The sequence below is a fragment of the Eurytemora carolleeae genome, unplaced genomic scaffold (assembly GCF_000591075.1).
Source record: "Eurytemora carolleeae unplaced genomic scaffold, Eaff_2.0 scaffold235, whole genome shotgun sequence".
Lineage (NCBI taxonomy): Eukaryota > Metazoa > Arthropoda > Copepoda > Calanoida > Temoridae > Eurytemora > Eurytemora carolleeae.
In genome coordinates, this window is record NW_019396206.1 from 121,070 (window position 1) to 145,391 (window position 24,322).

At 31.6% G+C, this 24,322-nt stretch overlaps 1 protein-coding gene across 1 annotated transcript in view; it reads right to left on the reverse strand.

Moving 5' to 3' along the window:
* Nucleotides 1-19,915: 19,915 nt before the first annotated feature.
* LOC111698135 (uncharacterized) overlaps nt 19,916-24,322 on the reverse strand; it is a 26,090-nt gene continuing 21,683 nt past the window's right edge. Inside the window, exons 26-28 of the mRNA XM_023468388.1 lie at nt 23,333-23,446; nt 22,006-22,132; nt 19,916-20,844 (exon numbers count right to left, since the gene is read on the reverse strand). Coding sequence (XP_023324156.1) covers nt 20,728-20,844; nt 22,006-22,132; nt 23,333-23,446 — 358 coding nt within the window. The 3' untranslated portion in view covers nt 19,916-20,727. The remainder of the gene's footprint in view (nt 20,845-22,005; nt 22,133-23,332; nt 23,447-24,322) is intronic.

A 24,322-nucleotide genomic window follows, 5' to 3' on the forward strand; every position in this document is an offset into this window, starting at 1 on the left:
ATTTTTCAAAATCCGTTAAAACTTTTTCTAAAAAAATAAAATATTATAAAATATTAACTATATACAAATGTGGCGAAAGATAATCGATGACTATAGGTTGTAATATCTGAATTATTTGTTTGAAATTAAATTGTTTTTTTACGGTCTAAGTCGTATGTCGCAATTTTCTCAATTTGTATGGGCGCTAAGTTATTTGGTATGAGACGTCTTTAACAATTTTCTCCTTAATGACGCAACAGATAGAAGTAAGATTAGTAGCGATCAAAAGCGCATGTTTATCGCATTCAGCCTATACCCCCTTTCATTTTTCGCGAACACTCCCTTTAAATGATTTGTCCATGTTATTTAAGAATTGTAAAATAACGTTTCCTCTTCTGACTGAAACAATTGGTGAAATATTACAAACGTCTTTAAAAATTGCACACAGCAAAAATGTCTCATTGGCATCAAGTGAATCCGAACGGTTTGCTCTACAATACTGCACTTTCAGCTCAACTACCATGTCTAGCCGGTCTCTCTCTTTAAACGAACGATCTAGTAGCATTAAACTTCATTGAGATAAGATCGAACTAATTTGAACTTTTACAGAATCTTATTTGTTAAAATTAAACATTTCATTGTTCTACTCAACCTCCATCATTAAAGACTTAAACAGAGCTAAATTCTTTCTTTTATTTTAGTTTCTCATTATTTTTAGGTTTTTTTAGGGTTTTGACAAAAATGCAACCTTAAATTATTGATAAGATTTTTTCGTTCGATTTAGTCAATTATCAAGGTTTTTTAAAAATGCTAAAATAAAATCACGTGAGAAACTAAAAAAAAAGATTTTTTTTAGTAGCAACAGTAAGTTCTAAAATTCTAAAAAAAAATATAAAAATTTAATTTGACCTTTTCTTATGAATGACTCTGTTCAAAAAAGCTGAGCAAGTTATATTATATTTATAAAGTTGTAATCTCTGTTTGTTTGTCAGATCATAACTCAGGAACCATTTAACCAATTTGACTTAAATTTTGACTAAGGAACTCAGTAGAACCACGGGAATTGTCTTTGCTTGGTTTAAAAGATCTCATGGTTGAATAGGTTTACTCTAATAAAGAAAATCTGGGTTCTATAAGCTAGTGTTTAATATAGAAACATTTATGCACACAAATATGAATTACATAATAATAAAGATATCTGTGTATTGTTTTCATATTTCTCGATTTATGACATTTTACGACAAACTATTTTACTATAGCCCTATGTCTTTGCCACCTAATTAGGTAATCCTTTAATATTTCAAACTTGGATTATTGGATCAGAATTCATTGTTTGAAATATCTAAGGTCCACTAGATTTGGTTGCAAAGTTATAGAGATCAGAAAATTAGAGTTTGTGGTAAAGACTCAAGTCCTTACAAAATTAATTGGTATTGAAGTCAATATACTTTACTATAATAGTTAACTATCTTGGGAACCCAGCTTTGTCTACAGACCAAACCTTTTTTTTACTAAAGTCAACCAACTCAATTTAGAATGTATAACCATGTTAAAAACATTCCCGTGTTCCCCAATCAAAACTTGAGGCAAATCGGTCAAAAGGTTCACGAGTTATGATCGGACATACAAACAAACAGAGATTACAACTTTATCTATGCCAAGGTTATTAAAAGTTACTTCCGCCGTTTACGCGCACTTAAGCGATTTTACCGGGAAACGAAATTTTCGAAATAAAATCCGACCAACTCAACTTAGAATCTTAAAACCAAGCTATGAACATTCCTTGGGCCTCCCGAGTTCCTCAATCAAAATTTGAGGCAAATCGGTCTTTTGGTTCCTGATTTATTATCGGACAAACAAACAAACACCCAAACAGAGATTACAACTTTATATATAAAGCTAAGATATATTTTAAACTAAATTATAATGTTGTTTACCCAATTTTTTCAAATTGTTTAACTTTTCTTTAAAGGAAAAAGAAATGAGTTCTCTATTTTCTTCCCCTGATTCTTGTAAAAAGTAAAGTAGAACACTTCCGGATATACTGGACATTAGTTCCGGTGTACCATTTTATTTAAAGGGAAACTGAGCCAAAAATAACCAGTAGAGTAGAGTACAGTGAGAACCAAAAACTTAAAAACGACTGTAAGACGTGAGTTCTGATTATTAACAGTCCGACAGTTTCTCAAACCCCTGACGCCCCTGACTTATACATTTTCCATGCGGTATATCGAATAAAGATTAGATTAACCTGCAGATTAACAAAAGATCGAGTTCCTACTCCTGAAATGAATACTTTTCCCTGTTTTCCAAATTAAACAAACTTTTTTTCTACACTTTCCTCTATTGTTTTTGAAGGAGAAATGCACAAGTCACTTTAATTTTAGAGAAAACACAATTATAGAGAGACCACAATTGAATATTATCAATTTTCTAATAGAAGACAATGGACATCTTATGCAGATCTTGATCTGACAAAACCATTGAGGGTTTTAGACAATTATATGCCTCACGGGCAGCCGTAGTACATTTGAATGTCTGAGCCGGGTCAAACTTTCCGGTCCCAGTTTTTACTGTACCTAGGTCTATGGACAGGACTAGCTGGTGCAACAAGTTTGACGCGGTCTGACTTTATGCTTCATATATGTTAAAGTTACTTTTACGAAGGGGGCAGAGGTGCGTGGCCTCCAAATAGGCAGAGAGTCACTTTAAAAACTTCTTGCTACTGTTAAGTTTTAGTTTTTAAAGTTCTATAATCAAATGTAAAAAAATGTGTGTAGTTAGAGAAACTCATTGCAATCTTCAAACTATACTTATTTATACTTAAACTTACAGATGGTTGTATGTATTTTAAAAAGCGTTTTATCAAAAAACTAAAATTTACGTGTAAACCTATTTAAATTATTCCATGCTGAAGAGAAATTAGGTTTACAAACATTCAAGTTAATTTCTGTCAAAAATGAATTTTCATATAAATTCATTTTTAAAGGAAATTTAATCTAAATTGTGGCTGGATTGCACATTTTTTCAGTTCTTATCATATTTAAAATTTAAGTTAAAATTGGAATGAAAACTTTTATTCAAACTCAAACTTATTTAAATTACAAGTGTCAGCATTGAACTAAAAACCGAAATGAATTTGGAAACTTGCATTTAGATAAAAATCTTCACCTCTACACCAATGGTAAGGATTAACTTTGTAAATAAGGTTTTTTAAAGAAGTTGAAAAATCAGTCTTTATAAGGCTAAATCTTTTTAGAATTAAAAAAAAAGTTGTTTGTTTGAGATTATTTGGCCTTTTTGGTTTTTTACAGAATATATTTTAAACGAAAACAAAACATTTTTTAGAAAATTTAAATGTTATTTATTTTTTTGCTCGAAACTAAATTCAAAACTTCCTTCATATTGCATTGACTCATAAATCATAAAATAACGGATTTTCTAAATTTTACCACAAAAAATATCGAAAAGATGCACTTTCGGAATTATTCTTTTAAAGTTTTTGTTACAGGAATCCACGGAGCCCTACTGAGTAGTGGGGTTGGAGGGAAAACTGGTATAGCCAGTATTTTCCAACATTATTACCCAGAAGGGGGCTGGGGTATACTTGTTCTAGGTAAACACATTAACAAACAAACAAAAATTTAACAACAAACTAATAGTTCGCAAACAAACTATAGCCAAATAACAAACTAAAAGTTAACAAACAATTTAACAGTTAACAAACAAACTAAAATTTAACAAACAAACTAACCAATTAACAAACAAACTGACAATTAATAAACAAACCAACAATATACAAATAAATTAAAATTTAACAAACAAACTAACAAATAGCAAACAAACTGACAATTAGCAAACAAACTAAAAAATAACAAACAAACTAACAATTAGCAAACAAACTAACAATTAACAAACAAAATAATAACTAACAAACAAACTAACAATTAGCCAACAAACTAACGATTAGCAAACAAACTAACAATTAGCAAACAAACTAACAATTAAGAAACAAACTGACAATTAATAAACAAACCAACAATATACAAATAAACTAAAATTTAACAAACAAACTAACAAATAGCAAACAAGCTAACAATTAACAAACAAAATAATAATTAACAAACAAACTAGCAATTAGCAAACAAACTAACAATTAGCAAACGAACTAACAGTTAGCAAACAAACTAACAGTTAGCAAAAAAAAACTAACAATTAACAAACAAACTGACAATTAATAAACAAACCAACAATCCACAAATAAACTAAAATTTAACAAACAAACTAACAAATAGCAAACAAGCTAACAATTAACAAACAAAATAATAATTAACAAACAAACTAGCAATTAGCAAACAAACTAACAATTAGAAAACAATCTAACAAATAACAAACAAACTAACAATTGACAAACAAAATAATAATTAACAAATAAACTAATAATTAGCAAACAAACTAACAATTAGCAAACAAACTAACAGTTAGCCAAAAAACTAACAATTAACAAACAAACTGACAATTAATAAACAAACCAACAATCCACAAATAAACTAAAATTAACAAACAAACTTACAAATAACAAACAAACTAACAATTAGCAAACAAACTAACAATTAACAAACAAACTAACAATTAGCAAACAAAATAACAATTAACAAACAAACTAACAATTAACAAACAAAATAACAATTAACAAACAACAAACAATCAACAAGCATTCTAACAATTAGTAAACAAACTAACAAGCAAACAATTATTATACCAACAAACCATTAGAAACAACCAAACAATTAATAAACAATTGAGCCAACAATTAAGAAACAAACAACAAATTAAAAAACAAACAATTCCTAAGCAAAGAAACAATAAGGAAGAAAAAACAGCTCACAAACAATAAGCAAACAAGCAGAAAAAAAAATCAAACGTAAAAAAATTTGTCAAGCTTAAAAAAGTATATAAAACTAATACTCAAAGAGCACGCAAACAACAAATTTACACAAGACAAGAACAGTAAGATCCACCAAACAAAAAAAAAAACATGAAAATTATGAACAAAAGTTAAAACAAAAACCATGCATACATTGTACTGAAACCAAAAAGAATCTCAAACATTAGAAAATTCAGAGAGCATTAAAACCAAAAAGATGCAAAAAAAACACCAATGTATTTTTTCTAGTTTGTGTCATTTTGGCTCAAATTTTGGCTCATGGGCTTCAGCTCTCATTTGGAGCTATTGAGCCATTTGTGTCCTGGAGATACAAGGTTTCTGTTACAGATACAGGTAGGAAAACTGAATTTTTTAAATACATTTTTTAAATAAAAGTTTACGAATAAATGCCGCAAGTTATTTCAAATATCAAGGACGACCTTAAATTCGTACATCTACTCTCATGTTTCGTGGGACACCCTGTAGTTAAAAAGAATATCTTTATCTGGTGTAATGTATGAAGGCATCTTTAAAATGGTTGTAACTTACAAAAAAGAGAGTTTAAACTTTTGTATTTAAGTTGAATAAAGCAATTTGAGAAGAAATATTAAACTTTATTTAACTTTAAAGGTTTCTAAAGATGGAGACAATTTATTTTAGGAGCTTTCATAGAAACGTGAATTAGTTAATTGAGTTGTTGATTTTTAGCATTATACCTAATTTTAATAGATTTCAAAATTTGTATAAAACAGTATTTTTCTTTTTCATATAACTTAACAACCTATACTGTTGTAAACAATTAAAATATTTAAAACTGCGGTATTAAAAATATACAAATATCAAAGATATCGGGTTCCAAAGATATAGTAATTAGAAAAATAGAGTTGGTGACGATTAATCGGTTCCTCTAAGTCAAAGGTTTTGTAGTTTGTATCCTGATTGTGAATTTAATCTTATATTTTCTATATCCTGTATCCTGTATCCTGTATCCTGTATCCTGATTGTGTACGTGTACCTACCTGTTCCTAAATCCTGTATTTTGAATTTCAATCAATATTCTGAACAGATCCGAAGAATTTGCCAATTTAATTGAAAACTGCACTCAAACTGCAATCCCCCTACTCCCCCCCTTTACTACAGTATGATGTACCCCCCCCCCTTCGCGGTCCTAAAACACGCTATTTCACGAACCGTAATTGAGGGTCGGCAAGTCCGCGAAATTTAATGCTCTTACGATTTTTTTGCGATTCAGTTCTAGATAGAACCCACTTATTTCCAAACTGAAAAGGTAGTAGACTACTTTTGAAACCGAAGGTATATTATTCCCCCCCCAGGGGGGGGGGGTATTTTAAGGGGTCATGCGGGGCCGGGGGACTATTTTTATCGCAATACTCCTCTTAAAATGCATTTGTCTTGTGTTTCATGGTGAGAATGGAAAAAATGAATATATTCTGAAAATCTTTTCATTTACAAACATTGTATGAATTGATTTACAATGATTTCAATTTATAATTAATTTTTCCGTTGATTTAATTATCCTTGAATGGATCCTGTAATCCCGCAATATGTTTAGATGTCGTCTTTGTTACAGCGAGTATTTCAGAAGAAAACATATAAGCAAAAGCACAAGAAAGCACAGGGGTTTTGGGATAATCTTATTTTAAAATTAGATGCTACACTGCAAACTAACCAGGAAGCGAAGGTCAAATTCAATTGACATTGCTTTTACGACTTTGTGACTCCGTAGCTCCTCTGGTTCGGATTTTAAGCGCAAGTATAAGAAAAGCAAATTTATTTGATTTCATAAAATGAATTCAAAACATTTTTGTTCTTCTCAATAACTCTTTAAAAAGATGAGTTATGATGAAAAACATATAAGATTTGAATCGCAAGTGCATTTTACTTTAGTTTGACGTGGCTAACAGTCATACAGAAAAGATTTAGGATCGAGCTCCAGCAGCACCCCAAAACCTTGATTTAGTCAGAGTAGAGTGTTGAAAAATCCTATTTTAGTTTTCAATGAAAAAGTTGGTTTTCGGGCGAAATTTTTAACTAAAACTTAACATTTAAAACAACTTAGAGATTTCTTTTAAAAAAATTCTCCAGGGGCCAAGCCTCATTTGACATAAATAAGAGGTTTAGGGAATAAACTCACATTAATTTTTTGCTATGAAATTATTTGAAATTTATCAAAATAAATCAAATAAAACTTTTTTCGTCGTAATTAAATAAAAGAAAAAATTACTATATATCCCCAAATCTTTATTCCAACGCTGGGTTTGATCTAGTTTTTTCTTATCACAGATAATTTTATTCATAAAACACTATACTAATGAAACTCCACAGCGGGGAGCAAAATCTATTCAAATTATTACTTTTCTTACACTTTGCCGACAAAAACCAAACATGGGGGGAACATTCTCATATAAAATACTAAATTCACGAATGACGTCGCACAAACTTGAATTTGAAATCAGAAAAAACTTTCTAAAAGAATTTTAATCTATCAATAGGATTTTACATTAGCAAAAAATAATAAACTTTGAAAATCTTCAAATTCACCAAAGCCCNCCCCCTCCATTTACCGTTCATAAATGCTAAGAAAATATGACTAGTGATTTTAGCGTTTGTTTTATTCAAGTCGAGTGTTGAATTATATTGTTCAAATCATTGAACCAACCATCTAGCAAACACTTTTTATTCTTCTTTTAGAATATAAATTCAGATGACCCTCCATTTCAAAAAGAGAAACATGGATGATTCACAACAGTACCCTTTATATCTGTATCTCACCCTTGTATGCCGAGTCAGTCAATAGTATCGTCAATAGTATGGAAACTATCATCGTTTTTCTGCCTTAAACAATGTTTAATTTCCCAGAAATCGCAAAACAATTTATGTAGAAATTACATGCCACTCTATAAATGGAGGGTCACTTGAAATTACATTTACAGAAAATGTGAAGCACCCCCTCCCTAGTTCCATACTCTTTTTTAGAAAAAAAAAACAAATCAAATCCAAGAATTTAAGATTTTAATTAAAAGCCATGTTAAAATGACACTGAAATTGCATTGAAAACAGAAATTGAAATTGACAAAAATGAAAAACCTGAAGATACAGGACATTTGATACAGTGTCTTAACATTTAAAATCAGGGATAGAGAAAGTTTATTTTATTAAATAATTTATAATGGATTTATCAGACAAGCATCAATATGCAAGAGAATTAAACTTTTGGTTGGACTAGCGCCATATTGACTGAAGTATAAACAGAGTTCCAAAGATTGCAATTCTCACGCAAAATTCTATGTTATTTTTCCAAAGCGTTGCGACGCTTGAAAGTCAATCCAGTCTTGAAAATTGATGCAACCTTTTATAGCAGTCCACATCTATGTGGACTCGGTAACAACAGTGTAAATTCTTTTGATTTTATTTCCGGCGTGGTATACAGGACATTCTTTAAGAGATAATCTAAATTGAATTATAATCCTTTTACCGTCCCTAACCATTATTGGAGCATTCAAAGGATTGTCAAATTAGTTCTAAATAAGTCTTCAATTTTAACAATACACGCACCTCTAACTATATGGTGAAAGTAAATTCAACCTAATGTCTGACCGCGTCAACCTTGTTGCACCGACTAGTCCTATTGAGTGTCTGCTATATTTACCCAATGTCCGGGCGATACAGTACAAACTGGGACCGAAAAGGTTGACCCGGCTCGGAAATTCAAATGTACTACGGCTGCCTGTGAATAAATCTTACATTTGCTTAATCTAATTCACATGAATCGAGTTTTGGCCGAAAACTTTGATTTCGAAATCCCTTTAGCTGTGAAGCCGATGTCGTAAACTTTTGATATTTTAAACTGTGAATTCTGTTTGGTCAAATAATTTAATTTTGTTCACACCATCAGGTTGAACAAATAAAAGCATAAGAATATTTGAATTTATGGCAAAGACTCAATTCTTTACCTATTAAGTTGAGTTGTAGAAAATTATGAACTTATGATCAAATATGGCTAAAGGAGTTTTATTCCATAAATGATAAAAAAAAATTGTAAATCTTTTATTTTCTATGTTTTGTTCATAATGAATAGAGACTTCAAGTGCGCTTAACTTAAAGGGACTATGTACAAAATTTCAGTTTGATCCTTTATTTTCAGAGGTGTAAACTCTCTATTCACAACGGTTCCCTTTAAACTAACTACTGAAAAAATTGACGAGGATATCTAATTTTCATTTTGAAAATTGATAATATTTAATTGTGGTTTCTCAACAAAAGTAACTTACGGAGTTTTGCAGCAGAACATGAATAAACTGGGCGGAATACGTTTCTAGAATTAAAACAATAATGTTTGCTCAGAGAAAGGTNCTTGATATTACGTATACGGTCTCTTTAACAAGGTGAAAACATGATTAAGAGCGGTATAAAAGGTTTACCAGAGATTTAAACGACTTATGAGATAGAAATCTTGCATCAAACTGATGAAAAGTATAAATAGTTTAGTAACGGCTAAATCTAAAAAGAATTGTAAAACCTATTAGAGCATTAAAGTTATAGTTAAAGGGACTGACTGACCCTCCAATCTCCACGCAAAGATGACAATGCCCGATTCACATCGATACTCTTGAATCTTTTATCTCATCAATAATGTTAAAGAAATGTTTTTCTACTTTTAAACGTGTCTAATTCTAATAATCTCTTTATGTTTTCCTGCAGTGGAAATGCGCAAATCACTGATGTATAGGACCCAAATTTGAAAATAATCAGTTTTCAAAATAAAAACATTGATATCTAATTCATTTTTGGATCACACATAACTTTTAAAATTACCGTTGTGAATCGGGCATTGACACCTTTCATCATATAGAGGGTTTCTAGAAATTATACTTTCATTCCCTTTAAGAAGATAAAATGTATTTACAGATTTGGCATCGTATGTATAGATGCCTAAAATTAAATATATATATATTATATAAAGCTTATAGTAATACAAGTAATGTCACCTAGATTTGATCTTCTCTTTCTGTACAGTTTCTAGTGTTTGATTAACTTGTAAAAAATCTATAAAATATAAATAAAATATTATTTTCATTCATGATTGGATTTAATAAATCTTCAGTTTTGTAATGCTTCATTCATAAAAGGCGAGGGGTTGCATGCCATTGTTAATTTAACAAACAGAATTGTTTAGTTCAAGTTTGTTTTAACACTTTAAATAATTACAGCTCAGAAAGTTTTCTTTGTTATAAATAAATGAGATATAAAAAGCATTTAAACAAATAATTCAACTAAAACTTATTTTCTTGGCGTGTGTTTTAGTCAGAATAGGAGTTAAACTTATAAGATTTATATTTACATTTACATGATAAAGTATACTTTAAAAAGTCTAATGAACACATGATGCACACGTTCATTTCACAATAAGGGAATACTTTGTTTTGGCAAACTGTTTGTCTGATACATATAGTCCTGTATTTGTATTGTACCCTTCCTAATCCAACTACGTCTGCTCCTCCCTGTTTTTATCCAAATTCACCACCTCTCCCATTAAACCAAAAATAATAACTAATTTCGGCTAAAATTGCACGAAACTTGCAACAGCAATTTTTTTTTTAATGCCGTAAATCTAATTTAATAAACTATTTACGATTTTTTTATGGAACATTTGGAGTCTTGGCAAAGCGTTATCACTGTTAATACTACAAACAAAATTTCTGAACGGCTAATTGCAAAGAACAACCGTTAACGGCAGAATATCTTCCGTTAAAGCCTGTAATAAAATAATTCAGATTGTCAACTTACGGTAACTTTTTAACGGAAAATACTGTAAATGAAACTTAAACTAACGGCAATCTGAAATTTTTCATTTTTAAACGGGTGGAACTAATCTTTAACAAAACAGCTGGAATAAGTTGGAATGTGCCCAGCCCTGGACTTTAAAGTGTCAAAAGGGGGGGTCCTCTTTCTTGAAAAGATGCTCCCTTTCAAGTTTAAGCAATGTAATGCCTTCAACAAGAAAATATGAGAAATCCCGCGTATCAAACACATAAAAAACCTGGAAATAAAATGAAGAAATGTCATGTTCTTTGTTGATACTTGTTATTATTCAACCCACCCTCTCTCATATCCGGATATTTTTAGAAAATACAGACATACACACAGATAGATATACGGATAGACAGATAGATAGATAAACAGATATACAGATATACGGATAGACAGATAGACAGATAGACAGATAGACAGATAGACAGATAGACAGATAGAAAGATAGACAGATAGACAGATAGACAGATAGACAGATAGACAGATAGACAGATAGACAGATAGACAGGTAGGCAGGTAGGCAGATAGGCAGATAGACATATAAACATATAGACAGATAAACAGATAGATTGACAGAGAGACAGATAGAAGGATAGACGGTTAGACGGATAGACAGATAGACAGATAGAAAGATAGACGGAAAGACAGAGATAGATAGATAGAGAAACAGATAGACAGATAGACAGATAGACAGATAGACAGATAGACAGATAGACAGCTAGACAGATAGACAGATAGGCAGATAGACACATAAACGCATAGGCAGATAGACATATAGACAGAGAGATAGATAGACAGATAGAGAGATAGAAAGATAGACAGGTAGACAGATAGACAGATAGACAGATAGACAGATAGACAGATAGACAGATAGACAGATAGACAGATAGACAGATAGATACAGATATACAGATAGACAGATAGACAGATAGACAGATAGACAGATAGGCAGATAGGCAGATAGGCATATAAACATATAGACAGATAGACAGAGAGACAAATACGCAAATAGACAGATAGACAGATAGACAGATAGACAAATAGACAGATAAACAGATACCCAGATACCCAGATAGTCAGACAAACAGATAGACAGATAGACAGATAGACAGATAGACAGATAGACAGATAGACAGATAGAAAGGGTATTTTCTAAAGTGGCAACTTCTTAAATGTGCAATTTCCCAAGCGGCAACTTCCCAAAGGTTATGTTAGCCATGGGGACCGAGCGCTGCGTCTAGGATGGGCTATGGGGCCGAGCGCCGCGGTAAGAACAGACTGGGCTCGAGCGCTGCGGTATTGTTCAACCCACCCTCTCTCATATCCGGATATTTTTAGAAAATACAGACATACACACAGATAGATATACGGATAGACAGATAGATAGATAAACAGATATACAGATATACAGATAGACAGATAGTCAGATAGACAGATATAAAGATTTCAGATATACAGATACACAGATATACAGATATACAGATAGACAGATAGACAGATAGACAGATAGACAGATAGGCAGATAGGCAGATAGGCATATAAACATATAGACAGATAGACAGAGAGACAAATACGCAAATAGACAGATAGACAGATAGACAGATAGACAAATAGACAGATAAACAGATACCCAGATACCCAGATAGTCAGACAAACAGATAGACAGATAGACAGATAGACAGATAGACAGATAGACAGATAGACAGATAGACATATAATCAAATAGACAATGAACTTAAATAAATAAATAAACTAAAAGTAGACACATATGCTTGCACAGACCCATAGAAAAAGGATGTTAGGTACTTTCCCAAAGGATTTTTCCCAAGTGCAAACTTCTAAATATGCTTTTCCCCAAGCGGCAACTTCCCAAAGATTATGTTAGGCCCTTTGAGGCACCGCAGGCTGCAATGGGGGCCGAGCGCTGCGACTAGGATGGGCTAGGGGGCCGAGCGCCGCGGCTAGAACAGACTGGGCTCGAGTGCTGCGGTTAGAACAGGGTAGGGCCGAGCGCCGCGCTAGAACAGGCTGGGGGCCGAGCTCTGCGGCTAGGACAGATTTGGGAAGTTTCTGCTTGGAATATTGCACTTTTCATTCACAACTAAGCTTTCGGTGTGTTCTGCAATAATTTGTAGTACACTGAAAAAGTGGGTTTTAGTTGAGAGTGTTTTGGGAAGTTGCCACTTGGGAAAATATCCTTGGAAAGTTGCAACTTGGGAAAATCTTTTGGGAAAGTACCTAACCACATCTAGACAAATAGACAAATAGATAGATAGATAGAAATGTAAAAAAACTAAAAAGTCTGACATGAGGAAATAGGATAGTTCTGAAATATGAGAATGTGAGTAAAACATTAGTTTAAAATTATAGTTTATGAAGTGTATCGTATCATTGACAGATTTCAGAACGGTAGATTTAATATTTCAAACTTTAAAACGATTTATCTTTAATCCTTCACTTAATTAGATTTTTACCTACAATCTATCTAACTTTTGATCTACCTTTGCCTTCTTCTACCTATCTACCTATCTATCTACCTATCTACCTATCTACCTACCTATCTAACTATCTACCTATCTACCTATCTACCTACCTACCTATCTACCTACCTATCTACCTATCTACCTATCTACCTATCTACCTATCTACCTATCTACCTATTTACCTTTCTACCTATCTACCTATCTACCTATCTACCTACCTACCTATCTACCTATCTAGCTATCTACCTATCTACCTACAAATAAATCTTTTATCTACATATCTACCTACAAATATATTGTTTATCTACCTATCTACCTACAAATAAATTGTTTTTCTACCAATACCCTACAAATATATTGTATATATACATATCTACCTACAAATATATTGTTTATCTACCAATCTACCTACAAATATATTGTTTATCTACCAATCTACCTACAAATATATTGTTTATCTACCAATCTACCTACAAATATATTGTTTATCTACCAATCTACCTACAAATATATTGTTTATCTACCAATCTACCTACAAATATATTGTTTATCTACCAATCTACCTACAAATATATTGTTTATCTACCAATCTACCTACAAATATATTGTTTATCTACCAATCTACCTACAAATAAAAAGTTTTCTACCAATACTTTACAAATATATTGTATATATACATATCTACCTACAAATATATTGCAGTATATTTACCTATTTACCTACAAATATATTGTATATATACATATCTACCTACTAATATATTGCAGTATATATTCCTATCTACCTACAAATAAATTGTTTTTCTACCAATACCCTACAAATATATTGTATATATACATATCTACCTACAAATAAATTGTTTTTCTACAAATACCCTACAAATATATTGTTTATCTACCTATCTACCTACAAAATATTGCAGTATATCTACCTATTAACCTACAAATGTATCTACCTATCTATGTACATGTAGATTCCATATAAAGGAATTGAGTCTTTGCCACAAAACTAAATTTCCTAATCCCAATCTGATAGTGTAAACCATTGTTATTTCAAACTCAGACTATTTCATCCGAAAGAAATCTAAGTTTGAAATATTGGGTTGCAAAGAAATAGTGATTAGAAAATCAGTGTTTGTGGCACAGACTCAATTCCTTTGCTTTTAAATACGTTCCAATATACCTAGCTGGACCTAACAACCTTAGTTGCCTACTGTTCTGTCTATTCATTGTTTAAACTTATCTAATTAACAGATTATTATTGATGATTCACATATATTCAGCACTTATAAAAAGCACCATCAATTTTAAAGACAGAGTCGACTATGAACACCTTCGGGTTTGATTTTACCGCTCTAACTGACTCATGATTTTCTGTAGCGCTTTAAATGTACATTTTAGCACTTTTAAGCACTTGTTTTTAGCTTTGGTTTTCAAGAAGGAATTGTCAAAATTCTCATCAATTTTTGCTTAAGACCTCTAAATCACAGTGGATTGTCAACCATACCATTTTACAGGCATACTCAATGTGATGTAAAGGTTTGCAAGCTCTCAAGCAAAAATTGATGAGAATTTTGCCAATTACTTGTTAAAAACTTCAAGCTAACAACAATTGCTTTATAGTGCTAAAATGTATATGTAAAGAGCTACAGAAAAGCATAAGTGAGATAGAGCGATAAAATCATAGCTCAAGGCGTTAGGACACTTTAAAGTCGACCCTGTCTTAAAAATTAATGAGACTTCTTATAAGCAGACTGAATATACTTTGGAAAATATTTGTTTGAGCTGGGAACTTTTGTGTAAAGTATTGATAATCTTTAACGATTGATATCAATAACCAATGAGGATACTTCTAATTTGAGGATAAATGCGTAATCCCTCAACTTTAGTTATCCCTGACCCCTGCAGGGTATGACCATCACCACGGGTTATCGTCAAGGAAATGAATTAATCTGACTGCATAAGATGGAAATATAAAGTCCGTAAATGAACGGATGTGCACGAAAATGAACGAAAAGTTCTGTGAACGAACAGAAAATCACGTTAAGGTTTTAGTTCTGTAAACGAACGAAAAATACTGTTAATCGAAGTAGAACTAAAAATACGAACAATGTAGATAATTTTGGCCAAATAAATCTTCGTTAAAGGGACTGTGAGCGTTCTTTCAAGTGCCCTCCATGAAAATATGGTAACTTGAAATAACGCTCACAGAATTTCTTTGATTTATTTTAGTCAACCTTTGATGAAGGTATAGGATAGAGAAGAGGTCCGTAAAAAAATCGTTAAACGAAATGCAAAAAGTACTTTAAGTTCCCAGCACTAGACCGGGGGGAGGGGGGGGGGGGGTTGATTCAATGTAGAACAAAGTATATGACTATAAAATTGATGAATAGATGAATAAAAAATGGCCCCCTGGATCGAGAATACTAATTGCTGAATTATAGAACTTAATCCAAGGGTATACAGAGCCATTTTTCATTTTGGGGTTCCAGAATATACGGGGGGTTCAAGAATACAGGGGGTTCAAATATACATGTGTTCCAGAATACAGGATGTTCCAGAAAAAAGGTTTGCAGAATGAACGAATCCATAATACAGGGGGTTCCAGAATACAGGTCTTCCAGAATACAGGGGTTCCAGAATACAGGGCTTACAGAATACAGGGATCCAGAAAACAGTGGTTCAAGAATACAGAAGGTTCAGAATACAGGGGTTCCAGAATACAGGGTTTCCAGAATACAGGGTTTCCAGAACTCACGTTTTCCACAATACAGATGGTCCAGAATACATGGGTTCCAGAATACAGGTGTTCCAGAATACAGAAGGTCCAGAATACAGGGGTTCCAGAATACAGTGGGTTCCAAAATGCACGGGGTTTTAGAATACAGGGGGTTCCAGAATATAGTGGGTTCCAGCATCGGTTGTTCCAGAATACAGGTGTTCCAGAATACAGGTGTTCCAGAATACAGGTGATCCAGAAGTACTCAAAGCATTAATTTCTGCATTCAAATAGTTTGCAGTGATCCTAGTTGATTAGAATAATGGAAATGTTTTATTTGGTTTCATCCTCAAAATTTCTGAGTAGGCACCCTGTAGGTAAATGGTTTGAATGGAGAAATGTTTGATTTATGAACATAATCAAATGAATAAGGTTTATAATTTAGTCAATTATCTGTTTGCATATCCGAGAATGTGATAGTACTTTAGCACGTGAATAGCTCGTAATCAAAATCCCCGTGGAAACTTCTATCAAGATTGTTGATAATTTTTCTACTTTTATAATCATTTCGATATTTAGGAGCAAATTAAAACTATTGATTATGTTCTATCAATATTCTTAATTCGAATAGGTTTACGCTAATATCAGGTTTCAACGATAAATTCGTCAAGAATTTATATATAAATATGAGATAGGATAGAAATTGAAATTTTAAATATTTAAATTTATATTTACGTACTTAAGTTCTTTCTTAAAGTACCAATTTTATCTTAAAATATACATTTCATGGAAACATCTTTTTAAAATCCTATTTTTAAATTCCAAATGTTCACACATTTTTATTATTTTTTTGCTTTAACCCTAATACAGTTTATTACCAGAGTTGAATTAAGGATTATGTAAATATTTAAATGTTTAGTTTATGTTTTACAACATATGTTTACTATAAAATAGGGAAACGAAAAAACTGAAGTTTAAAAAATTCATTTTCATTTTAATTTTTAGAAAAACAGGACAAAACAAGATATTTTTAGAAAGTTTTATCTTTTCAAACAAATGTTTTTATCTCTAAAATTGTTGTAATTCTTTATAATCATATTTCATATTTAAAACATTTAAGCGGCAGCAGAAATATTTGAAATTGATCACATTTACGGACGAATTTGTCAAATTTGATTATAGTTTTAAAAATAAAGTCGCTATCTACATATTATTGATTGAAAAATCATATTATTTTTAGCATATATAGCCACGCACCTCTGACCATTTAGTAAAAGTAAATTCAACCTAAAGTCTGACCGCGTCAACCTTGTTGCAACGGCTAGTCCTATTGAGTATCTGCATTAGTTACCCAATGTCCAGGCGATACAGTACAAACTGGGACCAGAAAGGTTGACACGGCTCGGAAATTCAAATGTACTACGGATGCCCGTGTAGCTATAGATACAACTTCACAGGACAAGAAAAAGAATGCATAAATTATAAAATACGAAAAACATTTTGAATTAAAAAAATACAAATTTTACTAATTTTTCTGTCGGATTTCCAACTTATTAAAAAAAACTAAATTAATTTGTTATCAAACAAAATTGGTTCAACCGTTTTATGTTTATAGAAAACACATACAAATATAAATATATGCATATATATATCATACTTTGCATCCATTTATATTTATAAATATTATCAATTAATATTCTACCGTACCTGAAACTTAAGTCACAAAAAGTAGATTTAGATAGATAGACAGAGAGATAGTGACAAGCAAGTTCAAATATAGACACAGATTGATAGACAGATAGATAGGCATAATATAGGGTGAGTAAAAATAAAGTGACAATTGTCATTTTGGTCTTATTTTTTTACTCTGTGAGACTTGAAGATTCATTTACATTGCGTAATAATAGATACATTTCTTGCATTTTTTAATTTTTAATATCAAAAATATTTTATAAAAACAATTTATTTTTCAGTTAATAATATGAATAACACATTTAAAGATATGGTCTTCATTCTTTTTCCAAATGCTACTAACTCCTTACTGAAACAATTGGAGAAAGCAATAGCACATTTAGTTTATGGAATTTTCTCCATTCTTTTTATCTTTTTAATCTTGATGAAAATTTGGGATTTACTTTGGGATAACTTTTGATTTTGACAGGAAAATCTCCAAAATTATTAAACTAAATATGCCAAAAATATTAATTTAACAAAAAAAAAGAATAAGTTTAGGTAATAGGTTACGCTTAAAACTTTATTTAACTAACCCTGTAGGTATTCGGTAAATTTGATAGATAGATAGAAATCCAAATATATACACACGACTATTTATGGGTGTTGATGTAGGGGGGGACAGGGGGGGATACAGAGACGAAGGGATGAGGGTGGGGGACGCAAAAACTTCAAGTTTTTGTTGTGCGCCATGTGACCAAATTAGATCACTTTTTTACATATATGTAACTTTTTGCTTTATAAAATAGGCGCTTTTGCACTCATTATTTGTTTTGACAAAATTAATAAGAAAACAGAAACTAACCCGAAAAATATTATTTATTAACTTATCGAAGAAAAATAGCAAAAAGTTATTTTTTCAAAAAGAAATTTAAAATTTTTAGAGAAAGCATTTAATCAACGGTCTGAAGCAGGGCAGGGTTGACTATTATTAAGAGTGTTTTTTATGATCTTGGGGAAAAAAATAAAAATTTGTATTCAAAAGGCAGGTTTTTTAATCTTTTTATAACTTTCTCCCAAATATTAATTAATCTTCCATTAGAAATTATTAATTTCCCTGATCTATCGAATAAAACCATAAAAACAAAAATTTCCCTTCACGCCAAACTTCTAACTTCTGGTGAAAATAAATGATTTTCGAGAAAATACACACCCCTGGTCTGTAATAATGAAATCAAGGGTTTATTGAAATTAATTGACAGTCCCTATAATGTAAACAAAATTCAAAGACTCATCACCACTGCAAAAGTAACCAAGGTTTAAAAAAACGAAAATATCCCTTCTTAATTTTTTGTTCCCCTCCATCCTCTCATCTTCCTCTCCCCCTCCCCCTCAATATCTTAAACCCTTCCCCCTCCCCCACTTCCACTTTATTTGTGAAATACATGAATTTGCCAATACAGAGTTTTATTCTTTTACTTGTCTTTTATACAAGCCATTAACATGTCACCTCTTGGCTTTAATTATGTTTATCACGTGTTCAAGCGAGATGCATACTTGCTTTAATACAACTAAAGGTGGGCATTGAAAGAAATGGATATCGAAATTTTTTATATAAAGCAAAACAAATGTCTCTTTTTTCAAATGTCCTGTCACAACTGTACATGCATGAATACTAAATATAGATTTTTCGCCTTTACTCTTTGAAACTTTGTATTGGCTGTATGTGTTTTAATAAAAAAAAGTATGAAAATACAATTCCATATATTTGTTTTAAGATTTTAAAATTATAGAGATTCAAATTAAGCAACCGAACGGATTTCGCCCTGCAGTTAGTCCGACTCCAGGGTAACTGCATTTAAAGGGACAGACCGGCAATGTCAGGTCGTTGAACTGAGTATGCAGTGTTGTGGAAAGTTTCTTTAGGATTCATTTGAGACATATAACACTTTTTAAAGATCTGTAAATCCTGAGTTTGCTCTCAAACTCAGGATTTACAGATTTTCAATGTGTTATATGTCTCAAATGAATCCTATGAAGCTTTCCACAACACTGCATACTCAGTTCAACTACCTGACATTGCCGGTCTGTCCCTTTAAATGCTGCAGAAACAAGAAAGAAAATTGTTAGAATAAACACTTTTAAGGATGATCATATCTTCCCCATTGCATTATAAATCAGATATATCCCTCAACAGATGTTAGGTCACTTGTAATTACTTCTACAGTCTCTTTACGTAAGATTAGAAAAATCATAATTTTCTTATCTTCATAAACCTCTTTTACGACCTCATAGTAAAAGTTAATATCAAAATTAAATATATTTAATAATCATATTTTTCCATAAATTATAATTATTTCTTTATCTTATTACAGTTAGACGGTTAAGTTTTGTAAGAGAGTATAATGAAGCATCAAGTCAGAGTATTGGATTAATACAGAGGTACCCACAAGACTGTAAAGACGACTTAAAACTCTTCAAATATGACAATCCTAAGTTGAGTCGTCTCTGAAGTCTCATCCTTTGTAGGTAGTCCTGTATGACTGGCACATAGCGAACAAATGTAAACAGAACTTTCAGATTTTTTTTTAATTTTATAAAAAAACAATTATTTAAAAAAAAAAATTATACAATTTAAAAAACCCTAATTTTGAATTTGTATCAAGACAATTCCGTTAGAACTGATAATTCTGTAAACCTTTACACTCTATGTACGGTGGTTATAAAATGACAGGGCATGCAAATTGGTATGTATTACATTCTGGCAGTATGCTTTAGGTAACAAAACTCAAGGAGTTGAATTTGGTTGGAGGGGTAGGTAGATGCACATCAGATAAAAGGGGGTTAGGGGTGGGAAGGAAAAAGATACAAAAGGGGGATAACCCTTGCAAATTAAACCAGACAATGTATATCTAATTTGAATTTGTTCTTAAACAGTTTTTTGAAAGATGCCCATGCAAAAAATATAATGTTTGAAAATACCTTAATTTTAACTGGACTGTTTTAAAAATAGAATAATTGACATGGAGTAAAGAGAAGAGTAGGTCTGATCACAAAGTACTCAAAACAATCAATTTCGCGGATTTCTTGACTCAATTATTCCCAGATTTTCTCAGTTTATCTGATGTTAACTTGAAAGTTCTCCTCTACACAATGAATATATTCCCCAGGGACCAGGGCAGAGTGAGCGGTCTGGTAGTTCACAAGCTTACACGAGTAGGGGGCACTCCAGTCCTTAATCAATCAATCAATTAATCAATCAATCCATCCAGAAGTTCCCTTATCAATCAATGTTTATACATGTTTACCAATTGATCAATCAAAAATTAATAATTTCAGCAATCAATTGATCAATAAGTTCATCCAATTAATCGATAAACAAGTTTACTGATCGCTCAATCGATTCAATAAGAATACAATTTTATTCATCCATCAGTCAATCAATTACAAATTTTGTTAAAATTAATCATTTCATCAATCAATCAATTTATTAACCCATTAATCAATTAACAAATCACTTCATATCATGTCATCACTGAGATACTAAATTACTAATTCAATTCCACATCTGGAGTAATTGGTAAAGTTAGAAATAGGAAATTAAATGTTTCCAAAAGGAATAAATTAATGTTTCAAATCGCTCAGAATTTAAGCAAAAATCAATTTTTAACTTATTCAAAACTATTATAACGAATAAAAAATCAATCATTTATTTAATGAATTAACAAATCAATGAATCAATTAATTAATAAATTGTAGAACAAAGTATATGACTATAAAATTGATGAATAGATGAATAAAAAATGGCCCCCTGGATCGAGAATACTAATTGCTGAATTATAGAACTTAATCCAAGGGTATACAGAGCCATTTTTCATTTTGGGGTTCCAGAATATACGGGGGGTTCAAGAATACAGGGGGTTCAAATATACATGTGTTCCAGAATACAGGATGTTCCAGAAAAAAGGTTTGCAGAATGAACGAATCCATAATACAGGGGGTTCCAGAATACAGGTCTTCCAGAATACAGGGGTTCCAGAATACAGGGCTTACAGAATACAGGGATCCAGAAAACAGTGGTTCAAGAATACAGAAGGTTCAGAATACAGGGGTTCCAGAATACAGGGTTTCCAGAATACAGGGTTTCCAGAACTCACGTTTTCCACAATACAGATGGTCCAGAATACATGGGTTCCAGAATACAGGTGTTCCAGAATACAGAAGGTCCAGAATACAGGGGTTCCAGAATACAGTGGGTTCCAAAATGCACGGGGTTTTAGAATACAGGGGGTTCCAGAATATAGTGGGTTCCAGCATCGGTTGTTCCAGAATACAGGTGTTCCAGAATACAGGTGATATATAGGTAAGGCTCCTGCCCCCCCCCAGATATCCTACCTTGTCCCAGTATATAGGTAAGGCCCCTGCTCCCCCGGATGAAAATTGTTTCTGTTTCGCGCAGCCGAGTGTCTCATTTTCAAAATCTACATACAAATACCAGGCAAACTGCTTGTAATAGGCAATCCTAAAAAATAATTAAAGAATTAAACATGTTTAAATAACAATTTAAAGGTACTTTGGGCTAATTTTCAGTAAACCTATATTTAAATAACATTAGAAGCCGTCCGATTCACAAAGTTATCCATACAAGATTTGTCTGATAAAGATAAAAAAATTAATGAGGTTTTCTTTCATAAAAAAATTGGTGCAATACGGTTGAAAATAACAGTTGAAAATAACATTTGAATATAAATCTTTGCTTTGGTTTTAAGAACCCCCCCCCCACTTTCCACCTTTCAGAAGGGGCTGGTTTGGTTTTGATTATGCATTTTGACACCATTAAAACTTTATGTCTCTTATTATATTTTATCTCGATATTAAGATTAGGTTTTAAAACCCAGATGAGACCAATCTTAGCTAGATAAATGCATAATAAATGCATTTTATTCAAAGCTTAAGACGCACAATGCATTGTTAACTGCCTAAAAAACGACTATTGAAAAAGTATCAACGAAGTTTCTATGCATTAAAAAAATGTTGGTAGTTTTTTTCAGTTTCTTAATTAATCTACTAAAATCAAGCATTCATTAGCAAATATGGTTTAAAGAATTTTACAGAAATAAAATCAGATTTGCGCTATTTGAGAGAGTTTTATAGAAAAATATAGATTGTGTGTACAAAAAAAGACTATTGCTTTGTCTAAAAGAAATATTATTTATTGTAAACTTTAAGGCGGGAAAATTAAAAAAATTAAAAGTAAAAGTATTAAGCTAAAACAAATGTTGAATCGATGAAGAGATAAATTTAATATGAATTTTTCATTGCAGGATTTATTTAAGAAATTAAAGGAGTGAAGTCAAAATCTGACAATATTTATCCGGAAATAACCTTGACTATTGTATCTGGCAGAAATTATAAATTATAAAAAAAATATAATTAATCAAAGTTAACTATATCAGCTTGCAAAGATACAACGATCAGAAAAATAAAATGATAGTGCTTGTAAAGTTTTATTAACAATTGTTGTGATTTATTGATTGAAGAAAAGGAATGTAGAATGTGTTAGATTAGAAAAGTAAAAGCTACAGAGTGCAGGTGCTGTTCTTGATATAATTTGGTTCCAAGTAGGGAGAGGGGGGGGGGGAGGCAATCGGATTATGCAAGGCTAAAAAGCCAATTAGAGAAAAAAAGTTATAAAAAAATGTTGTAAAAAATAAACTTTCACCTGTTTAAAGCTTGGTTTGATTCCTTTCCATCCTTTGTATTGCACTCCAGACCACCGTTAATAATATTAATCGTAGCTCCGAACCCGGGCTCTATTCCATTCTGCCGGTCCACGCTAAAATCAAACAATTTCATTTAATCTATTGATTTGAATAAACTTTTAATGAATACTTGATCATTACGAGTATTCATAAATATATTTTTATTTATTAAAATATTTCAACCATTAGTTCGTGCTTACTCTATTCAATTATACAGTTAAGCTATAATTTTATTCAATTCAGTTTTCAATTAACAGTAAGACCCAAAAACATGTGAAATATGAAGACGAAGAATGTTTTATGAGATATTTTTAAAGCAAATTTAAATCTTACGAATACGTAAAATCATCAGATAAAAAGTAAATGTGTCCTATGACTTACTAAACTTCAAACTTTGACTGTTTACCCCTTAATAGGTTTTCGCGAACACTCCCTTTAAGATGATTAATTTTGATGACGGTGTCATAATTCAATAATTAACTTTTTCTCCGATATTTTATATTGGCAAAGGAATAATAATTATGTAGAAAAATCAATCATCTGAGGCGCTAATTAATAAAGAAAGTTATTTTTGCAATAGTTTTGATTTATGAATGTATAGACATTTGCATAGATAGATTGAAAGATAGACAGATATATTATATAGATAGATAGATAGATAGAATGATGGATGATCAAGCCCTAATGTGGTTAATGTATTGAAAGAAGCGTGTACGGGACCCGCCTAACAAGGGGTGTTGCTAGGCATTAAGGAAAAGGATGGGTAAAAACTTTTGGATAATTAAAAAAACAGAAACTGAACTGTAGTTAATGAAATGAATTTTTTACAGTTTGTTTTTTAAAATAGTTTGCTGCCCCTTTTTTCCTGATCAATAGATTATGAGTGTTATGATGCTACCATATTCTAATCAATCATGTCTCATGTTGGAGGAGGGGGGGGGGGGGGGGGG